Source organism: Psittacula echo (assembly GCF_963264785.1).
Source record: "Psittacula echo genome assembly, chromosome: 4".
NCBI classification, from domain to species: Eukaryota; Metazoa; Chordata; class Aves; order Psittaciformes; family Psittacidae; genus Psittacula; species Psittacula echo.
This window is the reverse complement of record NC_137738.1, coordinates 73,949,274-73,964,481: the sequence shown is the minus strand read 5'-3', so window position 1 is coordinate 73,964,481 and position 15,208 is coordinate 73,949,274. Positions and strand designations below refer to the sequence as shown.

At 38.0% G+C, this 15,208-nt stretch overlaps 1 protein-coding gene across 5 annotated transcripts in view; it reads right to left on the bottom strand.

Annotated features, from left to right (window-relative positions):
- Window positions 1-1,652: 1,652 nt before the first annotated feature.
- PHIP (PHIP subunit of CUL4-Ring ligase complex) overlaps window positions 1,653-15,208 on the bottom strand; it is a 110,082-nt gene continuing 96,526 nt past the window's right edge. For 3 of the 5 annotated variants that reach the window (XM_080615136.1, XM_080615137.1, XM_080615139.1), the window contains 6 exons: window positions 14,992-15,159; window positions 12,644-12,796; window positions 11,142-11,305; window positions 10,405-10,685; window positions 9,894-10,055; window positions 1,653-8,026 (listed from right to left, as the gene is read on the bottom strand). In XM_080615136.1, the coding sequence (XP_080471262.1) occupies window positions 7,383-8,026; window positions 9,894-10,055; window positions 10,405-10,685; window positions 11,142-11,305; window positions 12,644-12,796; window positions 14,992-15,159 (1,572 nt within the window). In that variant the 3' untranslated portion in view covers window positions 1,653-7,382. The remainder of the gene's footprint in view (window positions 8,027-9,893; window positions 10,056-10,404; window positions 10,686-11,141; window positions 11,306-12,643; window positions 12,797-14,991; window positions 15,160-15,208) is intronic. The other 2 variants (XM_080615138.1, XM_080615140.1) reach the window with 2 other exon arrangements.

Sequence of the window (15,208 nt, the reverse complement as noted above, 5' to 3'; positions counted from 1 at the left end):
GCCCACAAAAACTGTATTTCACATGCAAATTTTCTGTACAGAAACTCAGTTAAAAGCCAGTTAAATTCCAGCCACCTTCTACGTTGCTTGCTGGTTTTAGTTCTCTGGCATTTGCTTTATTTTCATCATGTGCTTCAAATAGAAACATTGATTAATTTTTAAGGCCATTACACTTTGCTCATTTGTCTTTGGGAAAATGACAAACCCACTCCTGTGAAGTTCATATTGATTGCTAGAGCAGGAAAGAGCACAGGTTTTGGTACAAGAACTTTTCACTTAGGAAACAAAATGGTCAAATTCAATGATCATACATAATTTCCTTCATTTAATGAGCATTATGGTCCATCTAAACAGGAATAAATGGTATTAACAAGCATTAGCACTGGCACAGTCAGCATCTAGCTGTCAGATACCAGCATTTCACAGTTAATCTTACGCAAAGTCTTGATTCCTACCTAAAGGAAAATAACCGCAGTAGGTTTCAAAAAGACACCTGTCACACCAGTGAGAACTGGGATACAACTGTATTTTAAGGATTCTGTACAAAGTTATGCAGAAAAAGATCTTTTCAAAACAAAAACTATTAACTTCTTAAAACTCTTCACAGTAACAGAACAGTGGCTTGTTTTCAGAAGAGCATGTCACTATTGTAATACTGTAATATTGAAGAGGCATATGCAATAGAACTACTGCCTTCAGTACTGAACAGGAACATGGAGGCGTATCGCATTTTCAGTATTCTAAAATAATTTATCTCCAAGCAGACCATGCCAATTACTAATACTGAGACGCTTAAGACAACGGAGATTTTTCCTCATATGCTAAAAACAAGTATTGCTTTTGCCAGATTCCGTACTGGGGCATGTCTGGAAAGCTACAGGGAACTCAATTGGTTCTGACTGTTTCCTGACCCTGTTGCTCAGCAGCACACATACCTGCATCTGTGGGGTAAGGGTTCTTCTATCACTTCCTTGTGATTTCAGGTAAGGTACATAAGGAGAAAAAGATGATCTAATAAAGCAAGTAACATGAAACAATCCACATGGTGCGGTATTTGAAATACCAAGCATTTCTTTAGTCCTGCATCTGCTCAGCAGACACACGTAGATATAAACAAAGAAACCCAACAGCATTGTGAAAACACATCCTATACTGACTTTTCTGTGCGTTACCCATTCAGGGCAACTAGTCTGGACACCAGTACTGTATGTGCAGAGAGGCAGGAGACTTCTCTCTGCTAAGTTTTTGCTTCTTTTAGAGTTGTTGGGAAGCAGAGATTCCCACTGGGACTGCACATAGCTCTGGTACAAACAGCAGTTACCTGAACAGGAATGGCTTCTTGTAGGCAAGGGGTACCCTGCTGCACATGTGGAAGTGAGCTAAGAGGACTGGCAATCTGGCATCTTCAGTGTGACACCAGTGCCTTTACAGTGCCTCCAGAACTGCAGGGTTTAGTGAAAATGCTACAAAACAGCAAACTTGGCTGTAATCTTGCCTGTTCCCACATAAAACACTAGACCACACCACCATACACTGCTACACCGTATTCCGTGAGGAATCAAACCAGGCCACTTTTAGTCTGTTTTGAAGAACACATAAGCAATTGTCCCTTAACAGTAAATTACTAGCTAGAAACACACACAATTGGACAGTTTAGAAAAACATGTTTTCTATTTATTTAAAAATAAGTTTGTAGTTACTACATTGCAGTGACAGTAATTCTTACACATACATTCTAGTTTGTATAAAAGGATTCAAAGTATTATGCATCAAAACTAACATAGAAAGTGTCCACATAACAGTAAAGAAATTTCCAATCCATATGTACAAAAAGAAAGGGCACTGTTATCCTGGTGAGATACTTTAGGTTATAACATGATAATCTAGATTTCTGGAAGGAAGAAAAACAAAAACCTTGATAAAGCTAAAGAATTATAGTTTTCAAAACTGTTACTCATTACATACAACAGATTTGTGTTTTACATAATTCTGTACAAAATAAGCATAATTTTTAATCTGAAAATGTGTCAGTTTCAAAATTAACCTTTCTAGGTCATTTCCTTGAAGTTGAGCTCCATTCTACACATATTTAAACATTATGAGAGATTTAATTCATGCGAGATCATTATCCAGTTGTTCACCACACTTCTGCAGTTTTAGTATGGTCCAAAAATGTAACTTCTGTAGGGTCTCAATGTATCAGCAAACCAACGCACGCAGTGGTAAGTTAAAAATAGCACATGTACATCATACAGGCATGCGTACATGATCAGTACCTGTATTTCCTTCTACTCCTAATTTGTATGACCTCATTCGTTGTTCTTTCAGGGTAGAAATTCATAGTACAGCACTACCTTCCCTCCCTAAAATGTACTGTTTGCATTATTTGAAGTGCATTTCCTGATGTATTTATCTGCATTAAAAAGGATCCAAATGACTATTTGTCTCACTACCTACCTCCTAAAAGCTAAATTTATTCACCTTTATTTTATTGCAGCATACAGGGTTTCTCTCTCGAGTGCCTCGAGGCTATTATAACCTTGGGAAAAGGGAGGGGGGAAACTAATCGCCTTTTCCTGCTATTTAAAATGTCTTTTAATCTGGTGTTTCCTCCTCTAACACACTGCAAAAAAGACACAGCAAATTCCCACACTGGAATTAGCACAAGTGCAAGAGCACCTAGAGGTTAGCTCTAGTTTAAAAGCTACCTGTTATTTCTCCCAGACACAGCAGAAAGCATACTAGCTATATTCCTGATTCAAAACCAGGAAACTACGCAAGCTGTCAGTACCAGATTGCTATTGGAAACACAGTGTCAAGCCCTGGCCGATTTTATGAAATTCAATACACCTTCCTCTGCATACGAACAAGCCTGTATACATAATAATTCACAGCAGAAAACTAACATCCCTTCTATCAGTTGAATATCCAGATCCCCTTGGAAACCAATCTGCTACAAGAACTTCAGGGATAAGAGAAAATATATTATATAGCAATTTTACACAGTTAACTTGTCTTCATTAGGTAGTAAGCAGAAAATGAGCTTTCGTTGTTTCTAGGTGAGGTTTTAAAGCCCTCTACCTTCTGGATCACAGCACTGCAGCTGAGGTGTATTTAAATTCCTGTTAAACACTCAACTCCCCCCAAAAAGAAACCCCAACAAAGAAAAAAGGCAAAAAGAAAAAGCTTTGAAGAACTACTGTGGAGAAAATATACCATTTTAGAGTAGGGTAGGGACTACGACACAATGTAATTATTGTGGTATGGCAGTACCTTGATTGACCAGCAATATGCTAAAATTACCTCTGCAAGATTTGCATGCTTCAGATTAAATGTGAATGCTGATGAAAGTGAGCTTAAACACCTGCAACCTCCAATGTACTCTAAGTATGGGGTGAATGGGTCTCATCCAGTTAAGCCTACTGCTTTTATAGAACCAGTCAACCATTTAATACGCGCCTGAATTCAAATTACATGCTAAAGCATTTACCTGCAACCCTCGATCCAACAAATATGAGCAAAAGACCGAACAATGTGGTGTCAAAACTGTAACAAGCCTTAAGTTACTGAATGGACAGGCTATTTTTTGTGTTGTATGTAGTCTTTTTTTTGGTCAGACAAAAGCCTCTGGCACAGAATCAGAATTGGTACAGCAGTACAGAAAGTTGTCTCTACGCTACATTTATTTTATAGATATTAATATATCCTATGTGCTGCATTAGGGTCTTTTATCGATTAATAGTTTTACAAATATTAAGCCATAGTAATATTTAACTCAACCAACTCAATCTTACAAGTCTATCAACAAACTGATCACATGTACGAACTGGACACTGTACAAATAAACATCTGTAAATCTATATCACAGCAGGCTAATCACCGGAGGAAGACATTTTTCTGTAAAGTTGAATCACCCATCAGTGCCAAGTGACAAAGAGCTCTAGTTCAATATTGACAGTAATGAACACTACAGTGGTAAAATTTAAGTTAAGTCCCCAGAGAACACACTAACAAGCGAAACAAAATGGCTAAAGAGTTGTTAAGTATGCAGGCACAGGTACAATGATTTCTGTTAAACATTTAGAGCACACTGGCTTCACAGCAACAGAAGTTATTTCCTCATCGGTAGTTAGAGAACACACAGTTATTAAGATATCACTCAGCAATAAATACCAATTTTAACACTTCCCAGTATAGAGCAGAAATACCAGAACAGTATCCTCATACCCATGTCAAGTATAAATTAATTTAATGAATAAAACCGTGTTAATTGCTGCCAGGCCTGTAAGATCGTTTGCATGTGTATGACTATGAACCAATTTACAATGCAAATGTGAAACAAGCACATGAGATTCTGATACTCCATTTTCTGAGCCAGTTGTTAGGTACTTGGGATGGCATTATAAAACATGCATTTAACTGTAATTCTTAAATTATGTCAGAACACTGGCCAATAGTTCATTGCTCACATTTAAAAACTTAGGACTTTGTAATCAAAAGCTCTTGTTCTGTGTTGATAACAGTATGTCACAACAACCTCAAGTAATACATTTTTCCTAGACCAAAATGCACAGTCTGATGGTGACTGAAGTCTTATAAATAAGTCTGTAACCTCATGAAATTAAATTATAAAAATAGAACTTTTAAATAATCTGGTATTAATTTCTAATAAATTCTTAGTATTGCTGCCGTAAAAAAATGACCCTAATTATCCACAATTTATTTTAAAAGGAAAAATGTTAATGTGTCCAATATGAATTTAAAAATTACTGGCTAAAGTCATGGATATCACTGGGTGGGAAGCACTACCCAGTTCTGCAGGCAATGCCTTCGATTATCATAGAATTATGACGTACAGTTGTCTACCTACTGTTAAGGGAATGCATATTATTTCAGTCTCTGAAACTTACATACAAGGTATTTCCGATACATAAATATATACATAAACATGCCATAACAAACGTTATTACAAATGGAGTAAATACAGAAGCTGAATTTTAGATATAATCTATTTCATATATTACAATGCAGATAACATCAGGAAATTACACATTTTCAAATGATTGCCTTCAGTGAGATTTGACAAAATTAACAAGCAGAGTCAACTAGCTGTGAACTGTGAAGCTGTATTGCAACTGTACAACCATAGCTTATCTTACCACACGTTTTGTGACTCCATTTTAATTGGATCATAGAGAAATACTTGTCAGAAAAAATAAATATCCCAACAAGTGAAATGCAAACTAATCCCTGCTCCCCACAGTCAGACCCCGAACAATTCAACGAGGATCTGGAAAATATTTTCATCATTCTTTGTAGCTGAATGCATGTGAACAATGCAAAACTAGGTATACGGTGGATAATAATTTGCTGTCCACAGCAGCTTACATCTATTCCTCTCAGTGCCAAATACCAGTGTTGTTTAAGCTTTTTTAATTAAGTTTGGGTTTTTTTTGTATGTAATAGAAAATAAAGAGTGAAGAATCAGGCCCCAAACAAATACAGAATCTGTGCAAATTTAAGGTCTTAATTCTGTATGCCCTCCCTGCAAGCTATTGCAGATGATGTTCGTAAAAAGAGAGAATTATTTTTCAGTAAGGGTGTACAGAATTGAGGTTTCATTTCAGGTTTCTTTTCTTCAACTAAGTTAGGGTCACACACACACACACACACACACACACACACACACACAAACCCCCCTTTCACACTACTCAAGCTTCCAAAGTAATGTATAACCAGGCAATTTTGGTTACATTTTTGTACCATACCGATCTCAGAAAATATGACTGCTTCTGTATTTTTTTTTCCTTAAAACTGGACAATACTTTTCTAAGTGATAGAAATGGTATTAAAGTTTGTTTGTAAAGGTATAAAATAACTAGATGTACCATAAACAAATAAATAACTGCTTTTCTTTTCCAGAGCAGTACATATAACAATACATTCCCCTAAGTCATATAGTTATCATTTACAATAGACAACTTAATTTTACTAAGGATGCAAGAAATAATAGAATACAAGGCACAATCATTAAATGGAATTTTTCTTTAGGGTGTTTGTTGACTTATGTCAGCGTGATATACCATAAAAAGTGCAGAAAAACACAATGTGCAATGAGACCACTGTATAAAACATGATTGCATAAAAAGTGATTTGGCCTTTTAACCTTAATAATTGAAAATAACCAATCTTCCCCTTAAAATTAAACTATAAAGTATGACATTTTAAAATTTATTTTTAGTTCTAGTGCTATCTAAAAAATCCTGAAAAAAATTTATACCTGGGTAATATTCTGTATGTATGTGTTCATGTATATATTAATATATACACATACACTCTTCTTTGTAGGTCATTTTAGCCTCTTCAGCACGTCTAAAGTTGTAGAAACAACAATCAATCTGGATCAGAAAGTAAACATCTTCATTCCATACCTGTCCTGTAATTTCCTTGAATCCTTTAACCAATTATATGTTTTGTCTAAAACATCTCTGTCAAAGGACCCCACCAGTGCATTATTTTCTACCAAAAGTACCAAAAAGGATACATTTCAGAACAATGTTAACCACTTACTATTTAAAACGATACACAGCTTTTATCACTGCAAATGGTATGCTGTACTGACACTCGGAAAGAAAAAAAGGCTCTCCACTGCACTGATTCTCAGTCTTTGGCACAATAAACAGAAATTTAGTGATTGATACAAGAATCAAGGTCTGAAAAATTAGACATTAGTCAAACTTTTTCCAATGTGGATATATATATATATATTTGTGATTACATTTTTGCTATGTTTGGCAGAGCTTGGATAAACCCACAGCCTGTGCTAGGCTTCCTTTGCAGTTGAACGTTCCATCACAACTGAAATTAAGCATTTTCAGATTAGCAAAGTTTGATATTTTTGTATTTAGTAGAAATGTAAGTGAATTTACTGCCACTTTTTGCCAAAATCTGCCTTTCGAGGCAACTTGACTTTACAATCAAGGTGCCCCTTGCTTGGTTAAAAACAGACTTCTGCTTTCAGTTTGTGGCATTACAAGTTCTATCACCTGTTTCTTTATTGGTGTAAGGATACTATGCACTACTCGAGCAGAGTCGCTCTCAACTCTGTACATCAGCCAGAAATTGCTTTCATTATTCTCAACTGTGAACAAAATGACTGTTGAAATGCACAACCTATTTGAAGGGCAATAAATAGCAAAAGTTTAAAATATATATTTCTTTCAAAGACTGCTCTTTCAGTTTATTTTTTTTGCTAAATTTTTCTCCTCAAGCCAGAACATACTCTTCCAACCCATAATAGCAGCAGGGAAGCAGAAGTCTGTTCTGCCATTCCTTAACTGTACCTGCTTCATAGCATTCTGAAGTAAAATCCCTGGTAAAAATTACCAACCAATTAAATTAGCTTTTGCTTTTTCAGTCAACTTTCGGACTCTGCCTCTGCTAGATGTTCCAAAAGTTAAGGAGGTGTCCTCAAACAATAGCTGCCTTTGCTCTTCCTCAGAGTCATCTTCATTGTAAAAGGCTGTCCTCCTACCCTGGTTTCTAGTTCTCATGTGAGGTTCAGAATCTTTAAGCTCTTCAGACCCCTCCTCCATAGGCTCATCTATCTTTTTCCTCCTGCTTCTTGTTTGCATTTTAACATTTGCAGGAACTAGGAGGTCCGAGCCTGGCTGATGGGTCTTTATCTTCCTTTTTGGCTTTCTACCCCCACGGCCTTTTTTTTGTAACAAGTCTTCCTTCATATTATTTTCAGAAAGAGAATTGCATGCAGTAGAAGCAGAGGCTTCTTCTGGTACGTCCCTTGTGGTCTGGATTGCGTTCTGCTCTGCAACCTTCTGCTGTTCAACAATTTGCAGCTTTTTTGGTTTTCTGCCTCTTTTCTTGTGCACCACCTCACAGGTACTGTTATTAGCTTCCACTTTCGGCTTTCGTCCGGGACCTCTTTTAACTGGAGGTTTTGAAGGCTGTCCACCGTGTCCATTTACCTGGATGCTTCCTGATGCCAAAGCATTATTCTTGCAATCTGCTATAAAGAAACGAGAGTATGTATCATGGAACAGATGTGGATTTATATTCACTTTCAAGCTGCCTTAATAAAATTCCTACTACAATATCTGAATGGATTCAACAGTGATTGACAATCTGCCAAAATCTAAGAAACCCAAAGTAAAGCTCAAACAGCTTCATTCCAGTATACAATGAAGACTAACTTCTAGCTGGGTTTAGCTCAAGGTAGCTTGAAGAAAATAAACAAACCAAACCCCAGCCCTGAAAAAAACTAAACAAATAAAAAACCACCTCAGAAAAAACCTGGGGGATGGGGAGGGGAGAAGAGAAAAGGAAAAGGCTCAAATGTTCTTCTTGGCTGACACACCATCAGTGGACTAAAACTTGTATTTGCTACATGCAACAGCAACAAGTTGCTCAAGAAGCATTGCTGTAACGATCAAGAATGCTTACCAGCTGGTCATTTCTGGAGAATGCTACCTCTTTCAGCTTGAGGTAGAACCCTTTATAGCCAGTTCATTAAACTAGGGTTATTTCAACAATAAGCCAGGAAAAAGGTAAAAACATGGGAGACACACATACACGCATACATACAAAGGTATGCACAGATTTCTTACACTTATAGACACATGGCAGAAGGTATTTGCCTGGAGACTTTCATGGGCTACGAGATTTTCTTAGGCAAGTGGTACCTAACTTCCTTGTGAGGCATGTCACAGGACCTTTTACAGGTGTTCTGATATCACAACCCTTGCCTAAAATGTGGGCAGGAATAGACTCATGGCCAGCATGACAGTTCATCCAGTTCTTTCATGGAAATGTCCATGCACAGCTCCTGCTGTGTTCAGATGTCCTCCATCACACACTAAAAGCACAGGCCTCCACTGCCATATGAGTGGGTGTGCAGGAGAGACAGGATCATGTCAACAACATTCAAATACCTCTCGCATGACCAAACATCCAATCTCATAATGGGTGCATATTTAGTCACATAATAAGCTGAGGCCTTTGTGAGAAAGCTTGCAAGGAATGGACAATTTATCAGACCACAAGCTGCTTTTTCAGAAGCATGTAAGAGTAAGAAAGAATGGAAAATCCTCAGGGAGAGAAGGACTACAAGGAGTAACCAGATTAATTAGGCAGGGCCTAATCTGCAGACCACTGTTTCTTCATCTTCAGAGAAAAGATCTAGCTGCTTCACAGAAGCTTCCTAACAGTTCAAAGCTCCTTCATCAACAAGAAAGATTTTATGACTAAGAGATCTTACTTCAGTCTCCATAGAAGCTTTGAGTTTTAAGGTACCCAGACTCAAAAAGACCAAACAAGTTCAGTTAGAAGACTACATAAAACTAGGTTCACTCAATCCTGTGCTATAGGATTGATACACTAAACGAAGCAGTAAACACTATATAGTTCCATTTCGCTGTGGCAAAAAGTGAAAGAACAAAGTTGCAGCTGGGATACTCTGATTTTATGCTTGTGGTTGTGCAGTGTCATCACACTTAGCATTACTGACTCAAACATAACCCACGTAAATTTTACTAGGTAAAACCCACAGGCTTTGGAGTGTGACCCTGCAGAAATCTGCTTTGGAATCTGAGAACTCATAATATGACCCTTGTCATAATTGAAATGAAAGTGCAGATATTAAAATGGGCTAGACAACAGTTTATCAAACCATGGACATGGTGTTAAGATAGTCAAAACTGTGCTGATTTATCAAGAAGGAACTAAGTGTGACTCAGTTGTTCTATCAGACTTCCCTATTCTGCTAAATCATAATGCATACTGATTTCTCCACCCCCAAATTGTCACAATTAAAGTACACCACTACAGCCACTACATCAATAACTAGAAGGGAGAAATGTTCCAAAGAAACTCCATACCTTGTTGATTAACAGTGGCAGATTTTACTTTGCGCTTGACTTGCTTCTCTTTCTCAGGATTTTCTCTTGTGGAGTTATTCCTAGTGTGATGACTGTAATCAGACTGAGTAGGGACTGACACAATATTCTGGTTCTTGGAATGTTTGGTTGAATTCTCCAGTACTAGAAGGACAAAAAGAAAAAAAATCAACGTTGTTCTAGTCAAGTAGTTTATATCACAATCATTCTGATCTCTCTCAAAAGGAGCTCATGTTCTACTATAAACAAACCATCCGAATGGTGATCTAGAGGCAAGAAAGCTTCCTGGATAAAACAACACAGCCTAACTTGCTGAGTTTTCCTCTGAAGAACCTCAAAGGCCCTGCAGCTTGAAAACAGAACCAGTCTTAACTGAGACAAATACACTGGGTTTCCAAAAAGTAAGTTTTATATTTAAAAACATTCACAGTTTAAAAGACCCCAGCAAAACCCAACAAAAAAACCCCTGAAACAGTGAAAAACCCCAACTTGCCTGACTTTCCTGACCCTGCAGTAGTATTAGACTTTGTAATTAAAGGCTTTATTGTTAAAGGCTTTGCTCCTGAAGAAGTAGATGGTTGCTCTGTAACAGCCACTTCTGTTGTTCCCCTATTGCTTCTAGTCCGCACAAGGGAAGAGGTTTCAGCTGCTTTTCCATTCATCTGAGGTGGAGCATGTCTCAGTGCTGTTGACCGTGCAGGTGCAGAAGATGAGGAGGTGGCAGCAGTTTCTGCCTTCAGCTGAGGTTTTATTAATCTCCTCTTCCTTTCAGGGCTGCAAAAGGAGTAACAATTTGGATTCTGGATGACCACTTTTTTTACTCCCACGTCTGAGACCATGGGAGTAAACCAATCATCTCTGTATGACATACGTTCAATATATGACATTTACTGTAGAAATTCATGTAGTTGTGAGCCTCCAAAAGGTGAATCTTTACAATAAATGCTACAGTTACATGACAAATCATGATGCCATCACTACCCTAACAATGCTGGTTTACTGTACACGTTTAGTAGTTATTTGAATTTTAAGCACTCACACTAGGATAGCTCTAAGTAAAGTTTTAAACTCTTCCACATCATAGGGACCTGCATGTCAAAGCAACCATTCTGCAATACAGGGAACAGTAAAGGAACTATTAAGGAAAAAAACAAACCACACTAAGTTCTACTGTTTAGGTATGTCAAACTGGCACAGCATTTCATGAATACTTTACAGGAATTAATGTACCTGGATGCAACACTACTGGAAACTGAGCTGCTTCTACTTCTTTTTTTCCTTCTTTTCTTTATTGTATTTCTTTTATGAAAGCGTAGGGCAGATTTATAATCTGATAAAATAGAACTTATGTGTTCTTCAAAGAAAGCAGACAGGCGCAAACTCATGCTGTAGATCTGAAAAAGAAAAGCCAGTAAACAAGAAGGTTGTATGCTTTTCCAAAACATCATTGTACTTATTTATTTATCTTTGAGCAATAGCTACAAAAATAAACCAATTGATACGGAAATGTTTAAAGGAAATGTACAGTCTGTCTCGACAAATTTACACTAATCCATGAGTAGGTTTAATTATTTTCATGTCTTTGACAAGTCTGTTACAACTGACGATTGCACTGAAGTTAAAATTAGAACAGCCACCTTTTCAACTGGTCCCCTTCCATCTGCCTTTCCAGAAAGCATCCCTTTCTAGCTTCAGCAGAAACCACAAAGAGAGATCCCTTAACCGAATTTTACTGTATCATACCAAGGGTGAAGAATCTGATTTTCTTCTGTATTAAGTTGTGTCCGTATACCCTGTATTTGAGCATCAGCCTATTCCTTTGAAACAGGTTCAAGGCATGTATTAGAATTATGTAGGTGCTGATTCTTAGGCAGCCCCGACAGCGAGTGTGAGTGTCTATTACCGACTGAAGACAGATCAATCACTGATCAGTCCTTCTTGCTAGTCACCTGCCTACGAAGGAAATTTGTCCCTACATTTAAGACAATGAAGTCCTGATGATTAATTTGCTATTCAGAACAGCCAAACATAAAAGCTGCTAATAATTCCAGTTTAAGTAATGCATGTTACCAGAAGACAAGCTACACAGAAGCCTTGAACATGCGTACACATTTATAACTTTCACTGCTTACAGACACTGTACCTACAAGTCAATTTTAGAGAAAAGCATTATTAACTCTACCACTGGCAGGGCACTTCAGTATTAGGAAGAATGTAAACTGTTTTGTTTCCCAGAAATTCTAAGTATTTCATTACAATCTCACTGCATACTGATGAACAGCACAGAATTTCATTATCCCCCATTTTCTATACCTGTGTATTTCAGTTTGGGGCAACCTCCAAAGCAAAGGAGTTTGCGGTTCCATATGTGTGTTTTCAAAACCTAGTTTCTTCACAAAAACACCAGTTAAATTCCACTATTGTACCTACAACCATGTTTCTACAGATCTGGATGCTAAGGAAGAGCCACATCGAAAGACACTTTCAAGTATTTATTTTTGAACCATACTTGCAGAACATCAGAACTTCAGGCATTTAAACAGCACACATTCCTCTAAAACCCAAAACTATACTACTTTCTCAGAAATATTCTCGTTTGAAGGTCAGAAATAATGAAGCTTGTTTTTAAAGTAATCTCTCTGTTAACCGTGTCTCTCTCTTTTGTCTTTGGGTCCTGTATTTTTCAGATGTAAGTATTGTTCCAAACAACAAAAAGAAAGAAAAAGTCTTACCCTTGATCTTTTACTTGGTGTATAGGCCTTGGAATTGCTGAAAATAAGTCTCACATCTTTACATAACTCCATTGGTGACTCATAGTTGCCAGCTTCCAGTGTTTCTCTAACAGTAGAAAAATCCATAGGAGTGTCGATAATATCTCTGTAATCCTGTTAAGAAATAGCAAAGCCATGTATTACAAGCTTTTCCCCCCCCACCATGAGTCCTAATGGAATATTTTCATTAGGATGCATTTGCCAAACCTGTTCAAAGCAAATGTCTTCTTTAAATAGATATGGAGGGCAATTTGCTCCTTTCCACTCATACACAATGAAACAGGATCGAGGATAGAAGTTAACTGATACAAGATTTAATTAATTTTAAAAACAGATTTACTGAAATACAAAGCTCAAAATTTGCATCCTAAGGGCTGTATTACTGACACGCACTCATGAAGATAACTGTGATACAGAAGTGTGACTACAAGCTTTCTGGGTGGCTTAACAGCTGAGACTTGGTACTAAGCCTAACATCGTTTTTCACATATTAGCTTTAAAATATGAAGTCTGGCTATTTGAACCTGATCAGAGGCTTAGCACATCCCTACTGAAACCAGAGCAGTTTCCCAAATGGAGACCCAACAATTTAGGGAAGTAATATTAGAATAATGAAAACTCCACAGGCTTAAATGGGACTGTATTCAAGCCAATGACAGAACCTTTCTGAGGCTATGGGAGAAACAGAGGACTATCTGTGTGCAAAAAAGCTTAAATACCAAAATGAAGTAAAAAAAAGTTAATCCATGAGAGCAAAGAGAACCTGTGTGGGTGCCTCTGAACATTACGCAGGTGTGTGACATCAGGAGCAGGGTGTTTCATGCTGAAGCCTAATAAGGTGCTCTCTCTCAGACCATTTAAAGATGTCAAAACACAAAGGGCCACTTGTAGTTAGGCCATGGTATAAAGCTTAGTTACTTCAAAAATGATGGTGCCCACTGACTGCAGAAGTGTCAAGACAGGCATACTAGTGACTTCTGAAACAGAAGCATTTCTTTTCTCTAATTGGGAAGATTAATGCCCCCCATGTGAATCACCTTAGAGTGGTATTTTAAACAAAACCTTCAGATACGCTAGAAGGAGAACATGCAAACCCTTTAGCTTTGTTACTTATACTAGACTAAAAGGCTAAACCAAATCCAAGGCAACAAGACTTTTGTGTTAAAATATTCTGAAGTTACAAACTAGCTCATGGCTATCTGAACTCCAGTGCAATCACCCAAGCAGAAAGCGAAACTGGGGAAAGTCATCATCTACAGTTAATGGTTCACTAGAGTTCTTCATTGGGTACACTTTTTCTGAATCAAGCCCAGATGACTGATACGAAAATTAGTTTTTGTACTTCTGAAAACAAAAAATGACCCACGACAACAATGGTCACACACAATAAACAAACACATGTACTTCATTTATCACAGAATCACAGAATCCTGAGGGTTGGAAGGGACCTCAAAAGATCATCTAGTCCAACCCCCCTGCAAGAGCAGGGTAACCTAGAGTACATCACACAGGAACTTGTCCAGCCGGGCCTTGAATATCTCCAACGCAGGAGACTCCACAACCCCCCTGGGCAACCTGTTCCAGAGCTCTGTCACTCTCACAGTAAAGAAGGTTTTCCTGATGTTCACATGGAAACTCTTATGCTCCAGTTTACACCCATTACCCCTTGTCCTGTCACTGGACATCACTGAGGAAAGCCTAGCTCCATCATCCTGACACTCACCCTTTACATATTTGTAAACATTGATGAGGTCACCCCTCAGTCTCCTCTTCTCCAAGCTAAAGAGACCCAGCTCCCTCAGCCTCTCCTCATAAGGGAGATGCTCCACTCCCTTAATCATCTTAGTTGCCCTGCGCTGGACTCTCTCCAGCAGGTCCCTGTCCTTCTTGAACTGAGGGGCCCAGAACTGGACACAATATTCCAGATGCGGCCTCACCAAGGCAGAGTAGAGGGGGAGGAGAACCTCACTTGACCTACTGACCACCCCCTTTCTAATGCACCCTAGGACCATTTTTCGCTCAGAAAAGGGAAGACGTCTTAATTGTAAAAGCTGTAACTTGCCTAACAGGGGCATCCCTGAATACAGAACAGTTCGCAACTAAAGTACAGCAGAGAAGTATAATTTCTTTTGAAATGACTTTAAAAAGACACTAAACATTAATATAATGTAACAACCAAGCACTGAAAAAAATTTCTGTCAACAGAGGTGCCTGAAGTTACAAGTTGGAAACATGGTCACAGTTCAAAAATAGGAACCAACCACCTAACAACTGAATTATAACTGGCCTTCCTGTTCCAATATACTCACTGGATATTCAAGGAGATCCACTGGTTGTCGAAACGGTTCAGAGTCTTCACACTGAAAAATGAGATTTAGCAGCTCCTGGCATTGCTTCTTCCATGACTGAATATCATATGACTGAGCTCTATTACGTAGCCGCCGCTTTGGCTGATGATCCTGAAATGACAATGTTGTCTGGTATATATTAAACAAACTAGCTGTTCTTACACAATCTAATGGAAAA